The sequence below is a fragment of the Enhydra lutris genome, unplaced genomic scaffold, assembly GCF_002288905.1.
Source record: "Enhydra lutris kenyoni isolate GAN:26980312 unplaced genomic scaffold, ASM228890v2 scaffoldscaffold10, whole genome shotgun sequence".
Lineage (NCBI taxonomy): Eukaryota > Metazoa > Chordata > Mammalia > Carnivora > Mustelidae > Enhydra > Enhydra lutris.
The window spans coordinates 752,761-773,892 of NW_019154094.1; the positions used below are offsets into that span (position 1 = coordinate 752,761).

At 55.2% G+C, this 21,132-nt stretch overlaps 3 protein-coding genes across 8 annotated transcripts in view; 1 reads left to right on the plus strand and 2 right to left on the minus strand.

The window, feature by feature from the left end:
* Nucleotides 1-605: 605 nt before the first annotated feature.
* Nucleotides 606-11,317, minus strand: LOC111143779 (RAS protein activator like 3). Its single transcript, XM_022497640.1, has 18 exons — nucleotides 11,118-11,317; nucleotides 10,651-10,988; nucleotides 8,726-8,856; nucleotides 8,498-8,576; nucleotides 8,330-8,391; nucleotides 7,888-7,958; nucleotides 6,945-7,071; nucleotides 6,761-6,859; nucleotides 5,770-6,312; nucleotides 5,252-5,396; nucleotides 4,850-4,994; nucleotides 3,750-3,986; nucleotides 3,453-3,654; nucleotides 3,228-3,346; nucleotides 1,984-2,371; nucleotides 1,542-1,699; nucleotides 953-1,016; nucleotides 606-848 (listed from the first exon to the last, which is right to left on the minus strand). The coding sequence occupies exons 2-18, from the start codon at nucleotides 10,973-10,975 to the stop codon at nucleotides 708-710; spliced, it is 3,036 nt and encodes a 1,011-aa protein (XP_022353348.1). The 5' UTR covers nucleotides 10,976-10,988; nucleotides 11,118-11,317; the 3' UTR covers nucleotides 606-707.
* LOC111143780 (cytochrome P450 4F22) overlaps nucleotides 7,979-21,132 on the plus strand; it is a 62,479-nt gene continuing 49,325 nt past the window's right edge. For 3 of the 6 annotated variants that reach the window (XM_022497643.1, XM_022497641.1, XM_022497647.1), the window contains exon 1: nucleotides 10,853-10,910. The gene's annotated coding sequence lies outside the window, so the exon portion shown is untranslated. Of the gene's footprint in view, nucleotides 8,091-10,852; nucleotides 10,911-21,132 lie in introns of those variants that run through there. The other 3 variants (XM_022497645.1, XM_022497644.1, XM_022497646.1) reach the window with 3 other exon arrangements.
* Nucleotides 13,826-19,349, minus strand: LOC111143781 (peptidoglycan recognition protein 2). The gene is made up of 6 exons (XM_022497648.1): nucleotides 19,134-19,349; nucleotides 17,497-17,995; nucleotides 16,868-17,433; nucleotides 15,842-16,052; nucleotides 14,964-15,261; nucleotides 13,826-13,915 (listed from the first exon to the last, which is right to left on the minus strand). Exons 1-6 carry the CDS (start codon nucleotides 19,195-19,197, stop codon nucleotides 13,826-13,828), a joined length of 1,728 nt encoding a protein of 575 aa, XP_022353356.1. The 5' UTR covers nucleotides 19,198-19,349.

The following is a 21,132-nucleotide window of genomic DNA, read 5'->3' on the forward strand; positions in this document are numbered from 1 at the left end:
GATTTATTTTCTACTGTGGTCCAGGCTTTCCTAGGCAGACACACCTATCCCAGCTAACTGTCTATTTACTCACCTACCAGGGCAAGTTTCCACCAAATGCTAACCTATTTATCTGCCTATTGCCCCATTCACCCTACCCCTCGCCCACCTACGATTCAAATGCCCACTCATTTACTCAACCTACTCTCACAGAGCTTAATCGTCTCCACACCTACTCACCCCTTCCTTCATCTGCCTCCCAGATCCATGCTGTTCCTGTCGTGAGGGACCTTGTGTGGGGTTTGGGAGCCTAGGAAGATGCTCTAGGAATATGAGCAGAAACAGCTGCTTCCCCTAACAAGGATGAATTCCTTTATTGAACACCTTAGACAATGGGTCTTCTACTGTGTAAGAAACTTTAGATCCATTTTTCAGATGAGGAAATTGAGGATCTAAGAGAATAACAGTCTAAGGTCACACAGCTGGTGAGAATCTCCTTGTACTGTCCCTTCCATGAGACTTCCAATTAGGAGAGAAATTGGGAGACTTGAACGGTAGGAGGGGGATGCTTTCTGATTGGCCACACTTAGGGGCAAAAACAACAACAACAAACCAACATACATTTTACTAAAATCAAAATTTTACTGGGTAACCTCACGGTGCCAGGCGTTGGACAAGCCTTTAAGACGGCTATCTGCTCCCAGACCACGTTGAACAGGGTGGGTAGCTCAAGTGGTATCTCCGTTGATGCAGGGTGATTTGAGGGGTAGGGGCTGGCTCCGGGATCCCGACGTTCTGGGAAGCTGCAGGCCGTGGACCACATTCCTCAGCTGGGCCTGAGTACTCTCCATCTCAGCCAGGCGGCGCTCCTGGAGAGGCAGTGGCAATGGGCTCGGAGCCAGAGGAGGGTTGCACCCCAACCCTGCTTCCCTCATCCCTCAGATCTTCCCCGGGGCTAGGGCAGGGGACTCACCAGATTTTTAAGCCTGTGATCCTCACTGCTTGGAGCACCATGCCCTGCATCCGACTGCGGGGTCCTGTGGGGATCAGGGGCAAGAGGGGAGGGTCAGAGGCTGAGAAACTCTCCTCCAGCTCCTGGTTGGACAGCCAGGAATTCGGAGGCGGGGCTTGGGCGGAGGCGGGGTTTGTCCATGCAGGGGGGCGGGGCCTAGATAAACGAAGCCCGGGCTGAATCGGAGCCTAGAATGGCTGGGATGAAAGGAGACAACCAATTCTTGAGGGCAGGGCTTGGACCGTCCCGGATGAGGTGGTGACAGGGATGAAGGTGTGTCCAGTCTGAGAGGCCAGGGACCAGCCTGTTTGGGAGGGCCTGATTGAGGAGTAAGGCCTGGAAGGCAGGACTCGCCAGCGACCTGGGGTGGGCTGACCAAGGGGCGGGGAGAAACAGGTGTGTTGGGGGCGGGGCCGGAAGGGGGCGTGGTCTACCAGGAGTGATTTGCGGGCTATTGAGAGGCGGGGCCTGAATGAAAGTGGGGCCAGGGCAGATCTGATTACAACAGGCTCACCCCCGGGCAGAGCTAATGGAGGAGGGCGGGGCTCACCCTTCACGGAGCCTGGAGTCCAGGTCTTGCAGCTGGCCCTGAAGCTGCTCCTGCTTCTCCATCAAAGCCCGGAGGTGGGTGCCCAGCGACTCCATCAGGCCGGACAGAGCCTTCTGTTCCTCGCGCAGGGCGGCCACCTCACGCTGCAGCTCTGCTAACTGCAGGGAGGGAACAGCTGTAACCTGACCCGTCGTCCCGCCCCATCTTCTCCCCGAAAAACTCTGACCTCCTTGTCCCCTGCGCTCTGCTTCCTCACTGCCCTGCCCGGTTAGGAAACCTAGCTCCCGTTTTACAGAGGAACAAATTGAGACTCGGAGAGGTTTGCGCTAGGCCTGGGGTCACACAGCGCAGCGAGCTCGGCATTTGAACCCAGACCTGCCTGGCTTTCTGTCTTTCCAGTCCTGTCATTTCCTTAGGTGGGCAGACCTGAGCTGGACCTCACCTTGCCCACGGGTCGGTGCGTGCCCAGAGCCTGGTCTCTGTCCCGCGGCTGGTCCAGCTGGCGCTGCCACGGCACCGACGGCTTCCGAGGCAAAGATGCTGAGGCCCCGGTCCAGGGCCGACTTCGGGGGGCGGGCCCGGTGCGGAGCGAGCTTTTGGGTCGTGGCCGGGGCCCTGCAGAGGGGCGGCGACGAGCAGGGCGGCCAGCCGGGACGCTCTGTGTGCGCTGCACCGGCCGGGGCAGCCGGGGTAGTCGCTCTTCGTCTGGCTGCGGTCGCGCCCAACTCCCTGCGCCGTGAACGCTGAACGATTGGCTCTTGGAGATGAGAGGGGTGTGCTTGGGGAGATCCCGGGGAGCCAGGAAGCCTGGCTTCTCTCCTGCAGAGAAGCTGGAGGTGGAATGGGAGAGCTCAGATCCTTCGCTGGCCCCCGAGGTGACCCCCAGACCTACCTTTGACCAGAAATGACTCCACCTCTGATCTTTGACTTCTATGTGACCTTGGCACTGATGGAATCACATTTTGTTCTCTGACCCTTTCCTGGACTTCTGACAATACAGTCCTCTCTGTGACCCTTGACATGCCCATCTCTGTAAGCTCTGATTCCAATCTGACCCTGGGTTTGACCTCTGCTCACAGGGATACCCTCTTTCTTCTCTATCTGACCCCTTTTTTGTCCCTGACCTCTGACCTTAAGCTGATCCTTTATCTGCCTCCTCACAGACCATGGTCCCTGATCTCTCACCATATGACTTTACCTATAACCCTTGACCCCTTTTGGTCCTTGGCCCGACCTCTGCTTACCATATGAACCTGTCCCTGACCCTTGATGGTGCATCTTAACATCTGACCCTGATTTATAACCCCTGATTTGACCCCATCCACAACCTTTCACTGAAACCTGACCCTCATCACTGACCACAATGTCACTTTCTCTGTGTGACCCCAAAAGTGACCTCTCCCTAGCCTCTGCAATGACCCATCCTTACCTTGGACTCCAATCTGATCCAGTACCTACCTTCTGACTATACTGTGAACCTCTCTCTGATCCCTTGGGGGACCCCTTCTCCAGCCTCTTACCTTTATGCAACAGTTTCTGACAGTGCATCCCAAGGTGACTGCTGCTCCTGACCCCTGATGTGATCTTGTCTTCACCTCGGGCCCCAGTCTGACCCTGTGCTTGCCTTTGGTCCTGCCCCTTCTTTCACCTATCAAAACTGGGTCAGACCTGAGGCAGGCTGATTACCTGGAGTGAACTTGGGCTGGGGGTGGTGGGAGCCGCATCGGCACAGTCACAGGGACAGGCCGGCCCTCCTCAATGGCTCGCAGGATGGTGGGCAGTGGTTCCAGGCTGTCACAGGTTGCCTGATGAGGCATGTAGGAAGGATGGTAAGCAAGCTCTCTAGGACCATAGGTTCCCTGCCCTCTTGCCTCCCTGCCCCACATCCTGGGCTCTGGGATCTGGCCGTACCTGGTCAAGTTCAGCAAAGATGGTACAGAGCTGGGCATGCAGGACTGCCAGCTGGAGAGCTAAGTCACTGCTGCCCTGGTAGCCACTGGGTGCTGCATCCACATCCACCATGGCCACTTGGTCCAGGAAGTGTTGCATGGCTGGCCCGTGATCCTCCAGAAAGCTGTTCATGAAGCCCATGTATGCCTCCTTCTCACCAAACCTGGGCAAAGGTCGGACCAGATGGGTCAGACCAGGCATCTGCCACCCCACTGCCTGGCATGTACCACCACCAGCCCCCAGCCTCCAGGGACCTACGGGGCACTGTTGGCGAGGTTCTGGATGACCTTGGCGATCAATGTGAGGGCGCGGGCTGGGCCAGGTGCAGGGTGCTCTGGTGCCAGACCAAAGAGGCTGGGTGCCAGGATGGCAGGACACAGGAGGCGCAAGAAGAGAGAGGCGCACACCAGGCGGGGGCCCAGTGCCTCAGAGCCACGTGCCTTGCATGCTTCTCGCCAGCCTGAGAACACGGTGCCCAGCTCTGCTGGAAACCAGCTGGGGGAAAAGAGGCAATGGTCAAAGGGAGAGGGAATGGACATAAAGGTCATATTCATGTCAAGATCCTAAGGTCAGAAGTCAGGGATCACCTGCACTGTGGGTTCCAGGATTGGAGACATTGGGGATAATAATGCTTGGGGTCAGGATTTATGGTGTAGTTATTGTGGTGACTTTTGGGGTCAGTAGTCTGGGAGGTGGGGATTCAGGTTCACATGGGGATACAGTCCATGAGCTTGAGAGGTAGCTATAAAGGAACACGAGATTTGGGTGCCAGATTACATAAAGTGAAGTAAGATGGGCTTGAGGCTACAGAGTCACCTAGGTTCAGAAATTATGGTATTGATGTCCCAAGTGATGTGGGACTAGACATATGGGTTAACCTAGGATCAGAGTTTAAGAAATTAGAATCCCAGGTTTCTTGTGGTCAGTTGCATGGACTTTGGGGTATACAGTCATTTAAGATCAAGGGTCATGAGATTGGGGGTTTTAGCATCACCTGGAATCAAAGGTCATGATTGAGGTCCTGTGTTAACTGGGGTCAGGTAGCATGGAATTAGGATATGGAGTCCCCTGTAGTTAGAGGACAAAGAATCGGGTTCCAGATTACTTGGGGTTAATAACCCCAAGCTGACATGACATGGAGAATGGGTTACCAGACTTAGCAAACAAAACTTCAGGACAAACAGTTAAACTTGAATTTCAGATAAATGAATAATATTTTAGTATAAGTATGTCCCAAATGTTGCATGCATCCCATATAACTGGACATTCTGTTTTTATTTGGCAACCCCATTTGGGGATCAGGGTTATTAGCACAGTGGCTGAGAAGTAGGGCTAGGTGCTGGGGCCCTGATTCTTACTTGTAGGAGTGGATGATGTTTTGGAAGACTTCTTCACAACTGTTCCGCAGTCTGGTCTGGTGCTGTGGCAGCTCTGGAGCCGGGCACTTGCTGGGGTCCACCTCACAGTCCTCACTGGAGGCACAGAGACGCTGCACTACCTGCCCTGTAGTTCAGCACAGCCAGACAAGAGGCCGGGGCCATGACCACCAGAACCGATGACACTCAGCCTCCAACTCTGTTTCCAGCTTCCTCCGGAGACACCTAGCATCTCTGGGGGAGCCCCCAGTTGCCTCTAGGATTCCAGCATCCCCAAAGGTACTACCTACCACCAGCATTCAGGTTACCTAGAAACTCCCAGATCTCCCCCTTGGGGTTTCCTAGCCCACCCAGATGGCCTCTGACATCTACCCTCTGGCTCACCCAGAGTGGCTTGGAGGTAATCCTGCGCCACCAGCTTCATGTACTCATCAATGGCCTTCGTGGCCAATGTGTTTTCCCGGAATAGCAGCGCCTCACGGCCTCCACTGCGTGCCAGCTCTGCGGTGCCCAGGTCTGTCACCAGTGCCTGGGGACAGTGGGGTTTAGGTTGCGCGGGGACCGGACCGAGCCAGGGGGGTTACGAGCCCTTGGCCAATCACTCACACCTGGGACATAGGCCCCGCCCCCTCCTAGCTGCTGCTCTGGCCGCGTCCTCTCTGCAAGGGCTCTCAAAGCCGGAACTTAAAGCCCTCACAGCAGAAATTTAAATCTTTCGGCTCAGAGACTCAGTTCAGGCCCCGCCCCTCACAGCTGACATCCAGGCCCCGCCCCCTCATGGTGCCCCGCCCCCTCCTTGCCGCCGGGGTCCTGAGCCACCGGTCCCCCCTACACTCTGCTGCCCAGAGTGTGCGATCAGTTAGCCTCTGGTCACTCGGGTCCGCCCCGTCGCAGCGCCGCACCTGCGCCCGGCCGGTGGCCTGCAGCACTCGCACCATGGCAGCCGCCAGCTCCTCCTTGGCCTGGGCAGACAGCGCGGCCTCCAGCGCCCCGCAGAGGCGCGCGTAGTGGAAAGTGAGGAACTCCGCCAGCTCCTTGTACCGCTCGGACGGCAGCACGCGCAAGCGCCGCGCCCGGATCCGCGCCCGCAGCGCGGCGCCTAGTGGCGCCCCGAGCAGCGGGAACCAGCGCTCCAGACCCGCGGCGGGCGCGCGGGGGACTCCCAGCTCTTCCAGTGCCAGTGCCACGCGGCCCAGCGCCGCTCCCCCCGGGCCAGCTCCGCGCAGCCGCAACGACAGGCGACGCGCCGGCGGCAGCGCTTCGAAGTGGAAGCGCTCGGCCCAGAAGAGCTGGCCCGGGCCAGCCCGCGGCGCTGTGCGCGCTAATAGAGCGCCGTCCAGCCATAGCTCGGCGCGCACGCCTGCTGTCCCCGCCGCCGCTCGGGGCAGTCCCTTTGCCTCGTGCACCCACACGCTCAACCACGTCTCTTCCCGTTCCAAGTTGTCCTGCGGACCAGAGTGGGTTGGGGGAGGCGTCGGTGCTCCACGTGGGGCACCGTGCCCCCAGGGAGATCGCTGGGCCCTTGGGGAAAGACAGGGGCCACGGCGGTCTTAAGGCTGTTTGGCGAAAGCCCTCTAGCTTTTCTGTGCTCTCGAGGAGAGATCCGGGCTCCAGGGTAGCAGGAGCAGCCGCGGGGTGGGAACTTGCTGTTTGCCTGGTAGGCGGGGTTTTGGGTGCAACTAGGTCCCGGATTGAATAGAAGGGACCGGAGTGTTTTACCAGGAGCTGGTAACAGACGGAAACTGAGGAGGGTCTCGGAGTGGTTGTGAAGGTGTTAGCCGGCAGGTGTGTCAAAGAGGCAGGGTTAGGGCGCGGGCGGGGGTTTGGTTTGGGGGAAGGAGGGGAGCGGGCTGTGAGCGGGGCCTCCATGTCCAACTTATCTGCTGTACTGACCTGGCTGGGCTGGAAGTGGCGGCGAAGGTCCTCGACCCAGCGGTCTCTCTCAGCCGCGGAGCGGCAAGAGAAGCAGCGGCTCCCGCCGGTCCACGTTACCTGTTGGAGACGGGTTCAAGGGTGCGGTTGAGGCCGAGCGTAGAACCAAAGGGTCGGGGTGAGGTGGAGAGTTGTCTGCATTTACCTGGAAGCAGTGGGGCTCCTCCAGGAGGCTGGGGTGCAGTGGCCAGACCCTCACATCCCGCTCAGCACCCAGGTCCAGCTCGGAGAGTGTGGCCAGCGACTCCCGAGATCCCAGAGCACTGGGGGGTCTGGGGAGGGGACTTTTGTTTTTGTTTTCATTTTTGAAGATTTTATTTATTTATTTGACAGAGCTCACAAGCAGGCAGAGAGGCAGGCAGAGAGAGAGAGAGAGAGGGAGAAGCAGGCTCCCCGCCAAGCAGAGAGCCGGATGCGGGGCTCGATTCCTGGACCCTGGGATCATGACCTGAGCTGAAGGCAGAGGCTTTAACCCACTGAGCCACCCAGGCGCCCCTGGGACATTTAAACAAGTGGTCATTCTTCCCTCCTTGCCACTGACCCATCCCCTATAGCCTGAAGGGTGGAGGGAGACCAGGATGAACCTGAACCTAAATTGGGCTTGAACCCATCGCTTTTAGGATAAAAATTCAACTCCTCATGGTGGCGGGTGTTACCTTGTATAGTACAGTCCTTGCCACCTTTTCACCACATTTCCCTGCACTTAATCCCTTTTTCTGAGCTCCAGTCATCCTGGCCTTCTTTTTGTCACTTTGTCTGGCCTCTTGGCCTTTGTACTCGCTGTTTCCTAGCCTGGAATGCTTTTCTGTCCATCTTGGCCAGGGGAACTTCCATCCATCCTTCAGATCTCAGCTCAGGGGTCCCTTTCTTGACACTCCTAGATCAGGGTGTGACTTAGTTCCTGATTTAGAATCAGCGTGTAGACCCTACCCCTACCTTTCAGTCGAATGGTGGCTTCGGCATTGCTCAACATGGGGCAGGACACTGAGAGGGCTGTTGGAGGCATTTGGTGAAGGTGGGAAGGATAGGCAGGTGAGGGGGCAATGCTGAATCCCAGAAGAGCCCCTCTGCCTCTCAGAGACTCTTACCCATCCCGGGAGGCACTGGCTCCGAGCTCTGACCTGGCCTTTTTCTTCTCTTTCAGCCGCTTGAGCAATCCCTGTGGGAAGGGGGTATCAGCTGGACAGAACCCTGTTCTCCGTCCTCAACTTCTCTCCCCCCACATGTCCTGGATGGTCTGCTGGTTTGGGGGGGACCACAAGCTCAGGCTGTGTTAGCAGTAATAATAAAGGTAACCAACAGCTCCTTTTTCTAAAGCGCCAATCCTGTGCTTTTCTGCATTCTCTGTTGACTTCTAATAAACAGCCCTGGGACCGGGTGGGGGGTGGGATTCTCATTAGTTCCATTTGACCGATAGGGATACTGAAGCCAAAAAATGGCCTGCTCAAGATCATTCAGTAAGAGTCCCCTTTCATCTCTGAGGGTCTGGGTGTCTTTGCTCTCCCCTCCACCTCCCACTGGATGCCTTACCCGAACGTTGTGGACCTGGTTGGGGCCAGCAGCGTCTGGCTCAGTCTTTCCAGTGGTCCGATCTGTAGGTGGTCAGGGGTGGAAGGTTGGGGGATGGGATCATCTTGAATTCTGCCCCACTTTGACATGCTCCCAAATGCCCTTGCCGTCCACATCTCTGAAACTTACCTGGATCCCTGAGGTTTCCCATGGCTACCCTGATGCTGCCTTCAGAGCTAGCACTCCCTGCCCGGGGCCGGCGTGGACCCTGTTGTTCATAAGAGTGGGTAGTCATACAGGGGAGGCAGACAGGCAGACAGAAGGAGAGGCAGCCACTTTCCATTATCCTCCCCACCCACTCTTCTGTCTCCTTCCCACCCTCTTCTCCCCTCCTCTCATCCCTGTGCCCCTTCTCACCTCCTCCTCACCCCCAAGCAGCACCAGCTTCCCATCGAGCAGGGTGAAGGCCCCAATGTTCCAGATGGGTACATCAGGTGTGGGGGCCTCAGGGATCTGTGGGGCAGGGGTCTCTGGCTCTGGCTCAGGCTCTGGGGAGAGGAGTAGGTGCTGGGAACCTGGGAGTCCTTTCTTTTCCCTCAGAGGACCCTCTCCATTCACAGAGGCTCATCGGGTTTCCCTCCCAGGTGTCTCCTCTCCCCCCACCCCCGCACCCCAGTCCACTGGCAGCCATGTCAGGTTGCTGTTGGACAAGTTTCCACCCCTCTTTTGTCCTTGTTCCCACAGGCCATTGGTAGTGGACACATGGGCCATGTACTGTGTTTACTGCTCCACATGCATTCTCTCATTTAATCCTCCCAAAGCCACTCAATGGCTACCACCCCCATTTTGCCAAGGAGAAAACTGAAAAACAGAGAGGTTGAGTGACTTGCCCAGGGTCATACAGTTTGTGAGTGGCTGAGCTGGGCTTCAGACATAAGCATTCTTCTCTTAACCAAGACAGTAGGTAGATAGGTCCAAGAGGTTAAACAAGACAGCATCCTTGGTTCCTTACACAAAGAACTAATCTAAGGTAGAAAGCATTCCAAGTTTGAGAAAGGAATAGAAAAAAGATCCGGGTAGGGAGAAGTGGTGGTGCAATGGGACAAGGAAAGCCTCCAGAGATGGTAGGTTTGTGCTGGGTCATGACCAGCAGGTTGGATTTTGACAGAGATGGAGGGGACTAGGGCAGGAACAGCTTGGGCAAAGGCTTGGAGATGGCAAGGCCCAGAAAAAGCAAGAAGGGCCCATAGGGCTCAGAGGCTAGAGGGGAAGATCCAGGATGAGACTGGTACAGAACCTTGGGTGCCAGTTAGAGAACTGGAGGAAATGAGGAACCACAGGAGGTGTTTGAGCAGGGGAGGAGCAGTCCTGCTTTTTGGAGAACTCTCTGGATCCTATGGAGTGGGCAATACTGGATACCCTGAAGGGGGCTGAAGGGATGCCTCTGCAGAATGGGAATACGAACAGTGAGAAATGAGCTTTTGGAATAGATGAGCTGAATCAATCCTCCCAGATCACCTGTCTGTCCTACTGTTTTCCCATCAGGGGAATAAATACTCCACTTGTCAATAGGTCACTTAAAACTTGCTGGGCCCTGGGCTAGTGCTGCATTCCTGAACTCCAGTCTTCAAGGCATCCCTTTCTCTTTTAGATCCCTTGTGGAACAGCCCTATCTGTCATTTCTGGTTTAGTTGTTTACTGTCTGTTATACCCACTACACCGTGAGCTACATGGGGCAGGAAGTTTCATCTGTTTTGTTTGCTGCTGTGTCCTTAGTGACTAAATTAAGGCCTGGCATGTTGTAAATGCTCAACAGACCTCTATTTGAATGAATGAATGAATGAATGAATGAATGAATGAATAAATGAATGAATATGAGCAAATGAAATAATATATGCTTTAAGGTAGGGATTATGACCCCCACTTAACTGATGGAGAAGCTGAGGTTCAAAGAAGTGAAGAAACTGAAGATATGGAGGCCAGAGAGCAGAGGTGGATATCCAGGCAGGAGAGAATGAGCCTGGGCTCATTCTCATATGAACAGAGACCCATTGAGGAGAGACCCACTGGGGCCAAGAGCCATTTGGCATCTGGATGGTACCTTCCATCCCTTCCCTCTCCCTTCCCCAAGATGGACCCCCAGCCCACAGGTCCCTGGCCACTCCCCTCACCCCCCAGTCCCTGTGTGAGGGGGAAGAGGGAAGAGGGCAGCTGGGCCCCAGCCACTTCCTGTTGGGCTTTTGCACTCCCCACAACTTCCTGTGTCTGTAGGGCTGATGCTCAGGAGGCAGACAAAACCTAAGCATCCGGCCTCCCAGCCCGGGGAAGGGGGAACCATGTACCTTGGGCCTCTGGCTCTGGTCCTGGCTCCAGCGGCGGGCTTTTATGCCTTCCCCAGAGGGTCTTGGATAGCCTCAGGCGGCTTGTGCGTGACTCCTTGGGGGGCGCAGAGAGGACACGACGGAAGAGCGAACGAGAGGCAGGCTGGCTGCTGACTCCGGGCTCCTGGTGGCTTAATGCCCGGCCCCAGCCTGCAAGTCGGCCCCAGCGGGAGCCTCCGGCTACTTTCTCCCCATCGCCCCCTGTGTGCCAGCGGTAGGAGGTTAGCGGGGAGGAAGCTGCTGCCGGCTGGGTTTGGGAGGTCTTGCACGGTGATGGTGGGTCCATGGCGGGGGTTCTCCTGGAGGACAAGGGGGTGACAGTTCTGCCCAGTGTGTTCCCACATGCTGTCTTCATCTTGGCCCCCTCCCCACTCTCAGCTCCACCCCCAGGGAACCCCTTCAGTGGCCACACGCCCTCTCTCCCTTACCTTGATTTTCTGGCCAGCCTCAAAATCAGCAGCCGTCTGCGCCCTGCCTGGCTTCCTCCCGCTGAACGCAACTCCACGTGACCCTGTCTGTCCCACCCCACCCCACAGCCAGGCTGGGAGGGCAGAGTGGGGGCAGGATGCGGGAGGCAGAGGAGGTGACAGAGCAGGACCCAGAATCTCTCATTGATCCGGAGGCAGCAATGCCGCTCTCTGAGCCTCAGATACCTTCTCTGCAGAATGGGTACAGACTGACCAGGTGCTGGTGAGAATACAGGGTACCTGGAGCGCTCCTCTGCTGCTGGTCAGAGTGTAGATCAATTTACCTAAGTTGGAAAACTGGCATGATCTCCTAACAGTGACCATACACCCTTCCTCTGGTCCAGCGGTTACAGTGCTAGGTATACACCCAACAGACAAGCCCACTAGCACTCTTTGTGATAGTCCCAAACTGGAGGCCACCCGAGTGTCCGTCTACTGTGGAATGGATCAGTTGTGATCCCATCTGCAGTGGGATACCATGCAGCAAGGAAAGGAGCAAACTGCTGGATGACTTATTAAACCCGGATGAATCACAAACAGTGCACAGTAAATACCTTGTGGTCCCTTTTATATAGTCGCAAAGGAGGCAAAACTGTGGAACAAGTCAGGATGTTAGCTTCCTTTGGAGGAGGGTAGGGGAGCATGAGAGAAGGTTCTCAGCACATATATATTTGTTTGTTTTGTTTTGTTTTTCCTAATGGTGGTGAAAGTCACATAACAAATTTAACATGTCCTCTTTCTTGAACTGGGTGAGTGCTTGTTACAAGGGTGTGTTCTGTTGTGAAAATTTATTGAGCTGTACAGTCCAGTGCACTTTATCCGTATCTTCCTGTATCTCTGTTGTACCTCAGTAAGTGTTTACTTGTAAAAAGAGGTGGGCAAATGCTGTTCTAAGAAATGAATGAGTCAGCATGAGATTCAGCCGAATCCTGGCCCAGGAGTGGGTTCCAGTGCCAGCTGGTCCTTCGCTCGCTGTGTGACCTCAGGCGAGTCACTTCCTCTCTCTGAGACTCGGTTTCCTTATTTGTACAACAAGATGAAAATATTAGGGGTGCCTGGGTGGCTCAGTGGGTTAAGCCGCTGCCTTCGGCTCAGGTCATGATCTCAGGGTCCTGGGATCGAGTCCCGCATCGGGCTCTCTGCTCAGCAAGGAGCCTGCTTCTCTCTCTCTCTCTCTCTCTCTGCCTGCCTCTCTGTCTACTTGTGATCTCTCTCTGTCAAATAAATAAATAAAAATCTTAAAAAAAAAAAAAGATGAAAATATTAGCTCCAGAAGGTTCATAATGGGAGTCTTTGTTTACTCAATAAATGTTTCCTGAGTGCCCACTATATACTAGGTGTCGGAGAAGCCACAGGGAACTGAACAAACTTGGTTCTTGCCCTCCTGGAGCACACAGTCCAGTGGGGGAGAGAGATCCTGAACATCAATGTAGGACATTCCTAGCTGGTGAGGAGGACTTGGGGGAAAATAGACTGGAGCAGAGACTGAGGCTAAGTGGAAAAATCCAGGAGGACCTCCCTGAAGAGGTGACACTTGTGGCACAAATCATAAGGAGTTGACCATGGGATGAGCATACAAGATAGAAGGAACAATTTGTGCAAAGGCAAGGGTGACCAGAATTCACAGGACAGGGTGGGTAGGACCACTTTCATAGGCATGTGGTCTGGGCAGTCATCGAGGACCCACATGCTTAGACAGGTACCACACTGCGTTTGATTTCATGCTTTGCTGTTGTTGTCTTGAAGTTCCTGCTTTTTGAACAAGGGACCCTGCATTTTCATTTTGCCCCATGCCTTACAAATTCTATAAACTGTCCCAAGGAGTAGGGCCTTCCATGAGGGCCAAAGACCTTTTTTCTTGGAGCTGGACATGTTCACATAGATGCACACACCTTAGATATGCCCACCTCCTTCATGCTGTTCTCAATCCATTCACTGCCCACAAGTAGAGTTTCCCCATGTTCCGATGTATCCCTGAGTCTTTCTCACTTCACTGAATACTGATCCACTCCCACCTCCCTGCATTTTTGCTGGAGGTCTTTCTCTGATGAGGGAGTCTACTCTACCCATACAATCCGCAGCCCCAAAGTGCTGGAGAATTAATACCTCCTGGAGATCAGCCCTTAACCAAATGATGACGAGGGTTGGGGGATCAATACTCCAGCTCCCTTGGATCAGTATGACTCTGAGGTGTGTGTCTTATTGTCCCCCAGAGGTCCCCAGAGGGATTGAGCTCCATGTCCCCTCAGTGCCAACTTACTTGATAAAGTACCCTTTCCCAGCTGCCTTCCCTTCCCTACCTCCTCCTCATTCCCCAACTGATACATCCTGGGATCACCCTCATCCCCCAAACAAACTACTTGCACTGAAATTCTTGTCTCTGGTCTGCTTCTAGGCAAATACAAGTTAAGACAATGTGTGCAGGGCACCTGGGTGGCTCAGTCGGTTAAGTGTCTGCTTCAGCTCAGGTCATCATCTCAGGGTCCTGGGACTGAGTCGCACATCGGGCTTCCTGCTCAGACGGGAGTCTGCTTCTTCCTCTCCCTCTGCCCCTCCCTGCCACTCATTCTCTCTCTCAAATTAACAAATAAAATCTTAAAAAAAAAAAAAAAGACAACATGTGCAAACACAGATGATGCATAGATACAGACTTTCTTTCCACTGTCTCTTTATTGGAGGCCTGTGGCTGGCATGTTTGTTGGAGGTGGCTCCTTTCTGGATCTCCTGGAGGCCCTCCTGGCCATTCTTGATTTCACATTCTAGAAAAGACAGGGGAGGGGAGCATGGGTGGCTCAGATGGTTAGGTGTCTCCCTTCAGCTCAGGTCATGATCCCAGGGTCCTGGGATGGAGCCCTGCATTGGGCTCCCTGCTCAGTGGGGAGCCTGCTTCTCCTTCTCCCTCTATTCCTCCCCCTGCTTATGCTCTCTCACTCTTCCTGTCAAATAAATCAATAAAATCTTAAAAAAAAATAAAGAAGAAAGGACAGGGGAGTGTGAGGCTTGGGGAGTGGGGGCCTGCCCATGTCACCATGGGACAATGGATAGGGAAGAGGACAGGGAACCCAACGTGAGGGGGTGGGTACGTTGCTGATTGCTGGCCAGTATACAGGTGAGACAGGGAGTGGGCAGGTAACATGAGATTGTACAGGTGGGAATATAGCGATGTTTTGGTGATCGGGGTCAGGGGCTGGGTGGGATCATGAGGCCAAGGTTATGCTGACTGGACATAGATTGCTCTGTCATAAGAGCTGTCATTGGGGTTCAGGGAGGCTGGGGCTGAGTAAGCATCCTCAGGCTGAGATGGGGCAGAGGACTGTAGCAAAGGGTTAGGGACTGGACAAAGGTTGCACAGGCAAAGGGGTTTTCCATAGAGGGTTACAGTCTAAGTGTTGTGTGGATAGAGGGCCCTTTGGCTAGGGGAAAAGAGTGAGGCCAAGGTTGGTTAGGCTGGGTGAGGCTGTGTAGGCAGAAGGGGTGCTGTAGGGTCAGGGTCCATGCTTTGGTTGGGAGGGCAGAGGTGTTGGGGCTAGGTAAATGACAAGCTGGCTGGGTCAGGGCTGAGCCGAAGCTGTACAGGCGGAGGACGGTGGGTAGGGGCTGTTGCAAATAGAACGACTGAAGTCTGGGTCTAGGTTGCCTGAATAGAGGGACTGCAAGGGGGGCCAGGAACCTGGTTGAGGCTGTGTGGGCCTGGGGGGTCACAGTAAGGAGTCAGGGGTCTGTCGAGGTTGGGCAGGCAGACAGGGGTCAGGGCTGAATTCTGAACTTGCGCGGCAAGATGGGCCACAGGCGGGGTCCCTTACTCACCGCCGCGAAGCGCGGCCAGGTGCGCAGCAGGCTGAAGAGCGCGTCCCCAGGGCAGTCAGTGCGCACCAGCTGGCGGTGGCCCAGCAGCGCGTAGTCGGGCCGCAGGAGGCCAGCGCGCACTGCGCAGCCAGGGAGCAGGTCCTGCACGGTGTGAAGCGCAGCCTTCGCAGGCAGCTCAGCTGTGTAGTTGCCCACAAAGGCCACGCCGAAGCCGCGAGTGTTGTGGCCCAACGTGTGCGCGCCCACCCAGTGCCAGCCGCGGCCCTCGTACACGTAGCCGTCTGAGCCGATCACGAAACTGTAGACGGGAGTGGAAAGCAGGCACCGTGCCGCGTGAGCGAGGCCCCGCCTTTCATCTGGGCCCCTACCCCAGTTCTGCCCCTGAGCCAAGGGCCACTTCCGACCCAAGTCCCGCCTGGTCGCTCTGGCTCTGCCCCGTCCATCCTCTTCCCACTCCCACAGTGCCACTGCAGAAGCTATCCCGTTTTTCTGGATCCGACCGTCAGCATTGGCCACTCCCCTTTCTACCCAGCCCCCTCCACACAGTCTCAAGTACAGCTCCTGCCCAATTCAGAGACCTTTTCTGTCTTAGGTCATATTCCATCGATGCTCCGTCCCAGACCCGGCTCTTAACACAAGTCTTGCTCCTTCCTCAGGTCCTGCCTCCTTTCCTAGTTGCTATCCCAGACCCAAGAATCCCAGGGCTAAAGCCGGGACTAGAGAGTCAAGGCCACGCCGCCTCCATTTGGCCACACCCACCGCCAAGGCTCCTCCTCCGTCTCGCCCCGTTGGCTCCGGTCCAAGCCCCGCCCCCCGACCAGGCTCCGCCCACCCAGGCTCCACCCTAAAAGGATATCGAGCCCGGGGCCTCACTTTACCTGTAGCCGATGTCGTCCCAACCCCGAGTATCTTGGTGGAAGCGCTGCATAGAGCGCATGTCGGCGGCGCAGTGCGCGAAATCCGTGCAGGGTGGCGCGGGCACGTATGTGTGATGTACATACAAGAACCTGAGGGGCAGCTGCAGAGGCCTGGGGCTACCCCTATAGGGGGCGGCGCCCCAGCGGCAACGTGGGTGGATGGCCGGGCACCCTGCAGAGAAGGGAGTCCGGGGGCTGGGGTCAGCCAGCGTTTCTCTGCCTGCCGCCTGCCTGCACGCCCGTTAGAGCACACATATGGACCATCCCTCCAGAGTTCCTCCAGATTTGAGGACATTTTCGTCTTGCACCACACACTGGCCTCCACGGGGCTTTAACTTCACTGAATTTAACAGCATTTCAGTCCTATTGGAATATCTGCTATGCTTCCCATCACCTTGAGGATGAACCCCAAGAATTTTAGCTCTTATTTTAAGGCCCTTTACTTACAATCCAGGACCCAACCTCTCCAGCTGACTCTGCTCTGAGTTCTAGGGAGGGACAGCCACAGTGAAAAAAGAGGAATCTCAGCCTCCATGTCTTATGGGACTCTAATTGTGTGTTACTTGCTTTCCCTGCTTCATCTCTCTTAAACCACTCAGCATGTCCAAGAGGAAACAATTATTTTCCCAGGCTTCACTGAAGAAGGTGAGGTTCAGAGAAGTGAAGCAACTTCCCTAATGGTGCACAGGAGTTATGGCTGAACTTCCATTTGAACCTCTGTGCCTTTGTGAGTCCTGAGCCCACCTTCTGGAATGCCCCCTACCTTCCCAAACTCTTCTTCTTCTTCTTTTTTTTTTTTGGATGAACTTTTATTCATCCTTTAAGACCCAAATCTGGCCTCTCCTTACCTGTGCAGCTGCCATGGCTCCCCAGCTTGAACCCCCATTTCCCTCTCTGGAATCCTCCAGTTGTGGATCTCCTTGACCACACGAGGCTAAGAGTGTATCTGTGAGGGGGGAGGTCCCAGGGGCTGGGGGCCCTTCTCACCCAGGAAGGCCTCAGTGAATTCCTTGGTAGCATTGGTGGCTACCTCTGCCAGCTGTTCTTGGCTCATGCCCTGCAGCTGAGGGTGTGTTGGCTCCAGCCTCTGTAGCAGGATGAGGGCCCCCCATATCTGCTGTGTCAAGGTGGGGGCTGAGGTCAGAGCAGCTGCGTTCTGCCGTCGGAAGTTGCTGCGAAGTCCTGAATCTCCAGCCACCCCGGCTCCATAGTATTGGCTCAACAGGTGGCTGAGAGGTGGCCGAGGCTCAGGGGTTCGGCTTAGATAATCTCCAAGGAGGGCCCCATCCAGGGCCCCATTGAGGAAAGCCATGGTGACTGGCGATGCCCCAGAGTCTAAGAGTGTGAAGGTACGGGGGGCAGAGAGCTGGTCCCAGCAGCCCTCGGTCCCCAGGCCTGAATGGCTCCAGGTCTGGGGGCCCTGGAGGAAGGCCAGACCCAGGTCTCTGGCCAGGGTGACCACCAGGAGGCTGTCCACAGTGGTCGGGGACTTGGCTTTGGCACCTGGCGAGGAGGCTTGGACATCTGGAGAAGTGACTGGGACATCTGGAGAGCTAGACCTAACACCTGGAGAGGTGGGTTTGACATCTAGATCCGTGGCTCTATTATTTGGAGGCAGAGCTCCAACATCTGTAGAGGTGCCATCTGGGGAGGCATCCCTGAATCTTGGGGATGCGGCTCTTATATCCGGAACCACGGTTCCAGTGTCTGGAAAGGCAGCTTCAGTATCCAGAGGAGCGGCTGTGCTGTCCAAGGGCAGGCTGACAACTCTGTTCCCTTGTAGCCCTGCCTCCAGCCCTGCCAGAAGAGGCTCTACAGCTACTGTAGAGCCGTCGGGTGCCAGCACCACTCCGTATTCCTGCCTGCCCTGGATACCATGTTGGGCCACGTCCTTGGTCAGGTCCTGAAACTCTGGGCTCAGTTGCTGGGGATCCAGCCTGGTGTCCTTGATGTTCCACCGCTCCAGCAGGAAGCGATGGAGGACATCGTAGGGGCCAGAGTCCTGGGCAAACAGCAGCAATGCAGAAGCAGTGTGGCTGGCAATGGTGGCTGGTACCTTCTGCTCGAGCTCAGCCAGGGCCTGGATGACAGAGTCCATGAGCAGGGGCAGTGTGGCTGCAGGAGGAGGAACAACATTAGCCCAGTGACCCAGCACCTTCTGTTCCCCACCCCCTGCTGCTTCCACATTTTTCTCAGTGCCCCCAGCTCTTCATCGGACAACCCTGTGACTCCCACCACTGTCCTTGTGTAGATGAGGACACTGAGGCACAGATTACCGGTTAAGGAGCTTAGACGATCAGTGAGCACTGGGGAGCTATGGCAGGTCATGAGCAGGAGAGAGACATGGCCTGGCTGGTATTCTAATGTGAAGAACAGATTCGGGGGAAGCTAGAGTAGGGAAGGAGGGACAGTGTGGGGGTAAGTGATGAAGATGGCCGAAGCCAATGGGATGCACAAAAATGGGAAGAGTTCCCAGGTGTTTTGAGGAGGAAATGGGCAGTTTTTCTTGATGGATTGGAGTTTGGGAGATTTTAGAGGGGAAAGTATCCCTAAGGATGATGAGGGAGGAGAGAGTGGACAGGTGCCCAGTGATGGAAATGTCAGTGGCTGAACCCAGAACCCAAGAATACTGGCCTCAGAGCTGGGTGGGATGCTGGATGATAGCTAACATTTATTAAACATTTACTATGTGCCAAGCACCATTCTAGGTGAGTTATATAACTTAATCCGTCTAATCTTCACAATGACCCTAATGAGAACAGAGAGGCTGAATCATCTGCCTAGGGTCACACAGCTAGAAAGTGGCAGAGGCAGGATTTGAACCCAGGTAGCTTATTCCTTACACTGTCCAGAATCCAGGTTCTTCTCCAGATGGTCCACTCTATGACTCCTCTATAGCTTTGTTCTTCTCTTTGCCTAAAATGCCCTTTCCTGTTTCTCCATCAAGTAAACATTTTTTCCCTTCTTCCTGTCCTAAATCTATGTTTAAGGAATCTATGTTTGTGAAATAAACAAACTTTCTAAAGTTAGGAAACTTTGAGGAAACTCTACTGATTTTTGCTCTTCTGGCCCCAAGTCCTTCCCTCAGCTCCTGTCCTGACCCTACAGGGAGCATCTGGAGATTGGAGATTCCTTGAGATGGGGGCCTCCTGGGTCTCTAGCCTCACCCTGTACAGGGATGGACACAGAGGGAGCAGTAGTACACTCTTACAGATCTGGGTCCTGGCCCCGGGGTCTCTGCTTCCTGACCCACCTGTCCCTGGTTCCAGCCGCAGCAGCAATCCGAGCAGGATCCAGAGGATATCCTGGGCCACCATTGTGGGGTTCCAGATTCTGAGGGACAAATCCAGTTGACCTCAGCAGAGACCTTGGCAGAACTGGAAGGGAATGGGCATAGAGAACTGAGCGGAGCCTTTGGCCACTGTCAAAGTCCAGCGGTGAATGACACGGCTGCCGCTTGCGGAGTTGTGGGCGGGGGATAGTGGGAGCATGGTGACAGAGTGCCCTAGGTCAAGGTCATCTGAACCTCAGGGGCTCCCCCATCCTATTCTGTCCCTCCCAGGCTGAGGTCAAAGGTCAGGAGGCCAGGCCCATCCCAGGAGGGGCCTGGAGGCCAAGTAGTTTAGAGTCCAACAAACCCTGCACGTTCCCAAGAGAGGTAGACTGAGGCCAGTCCTGCAAACCTTACCCGCTTCCTGCAATTATTGTTCTGGAGCTGCAGCTGGCCAGCAGAGGGGACTCTTAGGTGCCTGCCAAACTGGTAAGACTGGCTGTGCTGGGGGAGGAGAGAGAAGGAGAGGCCTGGGGTTGGTACCGCCTCCTGCCTTCTTTTCTGTCAGCACCTCAGGCTCAGGCAGAGGATGGGTGCAGGGCCTGGAGATTGTCTGTTGAGGCCTGCTCTGAGCCCCTGGGATCAGGAGCTGTCACCTCTCACCAGTTCCAGGTCCTGGTCCCAAGCAACCAGAGGAAGCTAAAAGCAGGGATTGGGCCAGAGGATTCAGGACCCTGGCTTTGTCCTGGGAGCTGGCTTCTGGGCTCACCTGGGTTGACAGTGAGGGGTCCTCCTCTTTCCCCTGCAAAGCAGGTGTGTTAGTCCTGCAGAAATGAACCTGCCTCCCCTTTATTCCAGACTCAGGTGGGATGGGCTCCAAGTGGTTGGGGCTGTGGTGTGAATTGCTTCACTGTGGGCCTCCCACCCCGAAACCAGCTTTGGGAGTTTCCAGGAGACCCACCAGGCTGGGGACTCAGTATGGGGCGGGCCCTGGGCAGGCCTGGGAATGCCCAGGCTAAGCCAGGTCTGGGATTCCCCAGGGGGTAGGGGGTGGGGTGTTTTCAAAGCTATAGAGTGTCCTTTCTCTGGGGACCAAGCATCTACAGTGGGGACTCAGGAAGTAGGTGCTGGGGAGGGAGGGAACGGAGGCCACTCTCCAGGGGATTCCAAGGGAATCTCTGAATTCCAGTTTCCAAGGATTTGGGGACAGGGGAAGTGGGGAAGGGAGGTGGGCTCTGCCTGGACTATGTGTCCATCTGGTGGGAGGATGGAGTGAGGAAGGGAGGCATTTGCCTAGGGTTCAAAATTTAAGGTCGTGCTGAAAATCTTTGATCAAGTTATATTTTAATGCGATATTTCAAAAGACGAAAGTGAATGCAAAAAATCCACTATAAACAAAATATCAACTTTTTAGAGAAAGAGAGGATCGGAAACAGCCCTGTCCTGAGGCGTACTGGGGACAGAGGGAAAAGTTAACATCAGGAATTGTGATCCTGTCTTTGTGCCTTGAATGCTTTACCCTAGTGCCCCCAGAATGTGGGGGGGTGGCTGAGGAGATCCCCATCTAGTGTCCACCTGGACTCGGAATGACCTTGCCTTGGCATTATGGACCCCGGAAGTGTCCCTCTGCGGCTCCCACTGATTGCAGCCCCAGAGGACCCTTCTGGCTTTGTATCACCATCGATTTATGCTCATTTTACCCAGCAGGAAGATGAGCTCAGGGAGGTTAAGTAACTTGCTCAAGGACACATAGCTGAAACCTGGGGAGTGCTCCAAGGGCAAAATATGTTTCCACTATCCTGCGACTGGGTCAGGGTCAGGGTAATTCACACGTGGAAGTGTTTGCAGACTTTCACACCCAAGAACTCCTGGGTTAGTCATCCGGAGAGCCTTGATTCCATTTTGAACCTTGGAATTCGTGGCAGAGGCTGGGTAGATTTCAAGCCAGGGGTATGTCATGGCTGGCCAGCATTTCCCTTAG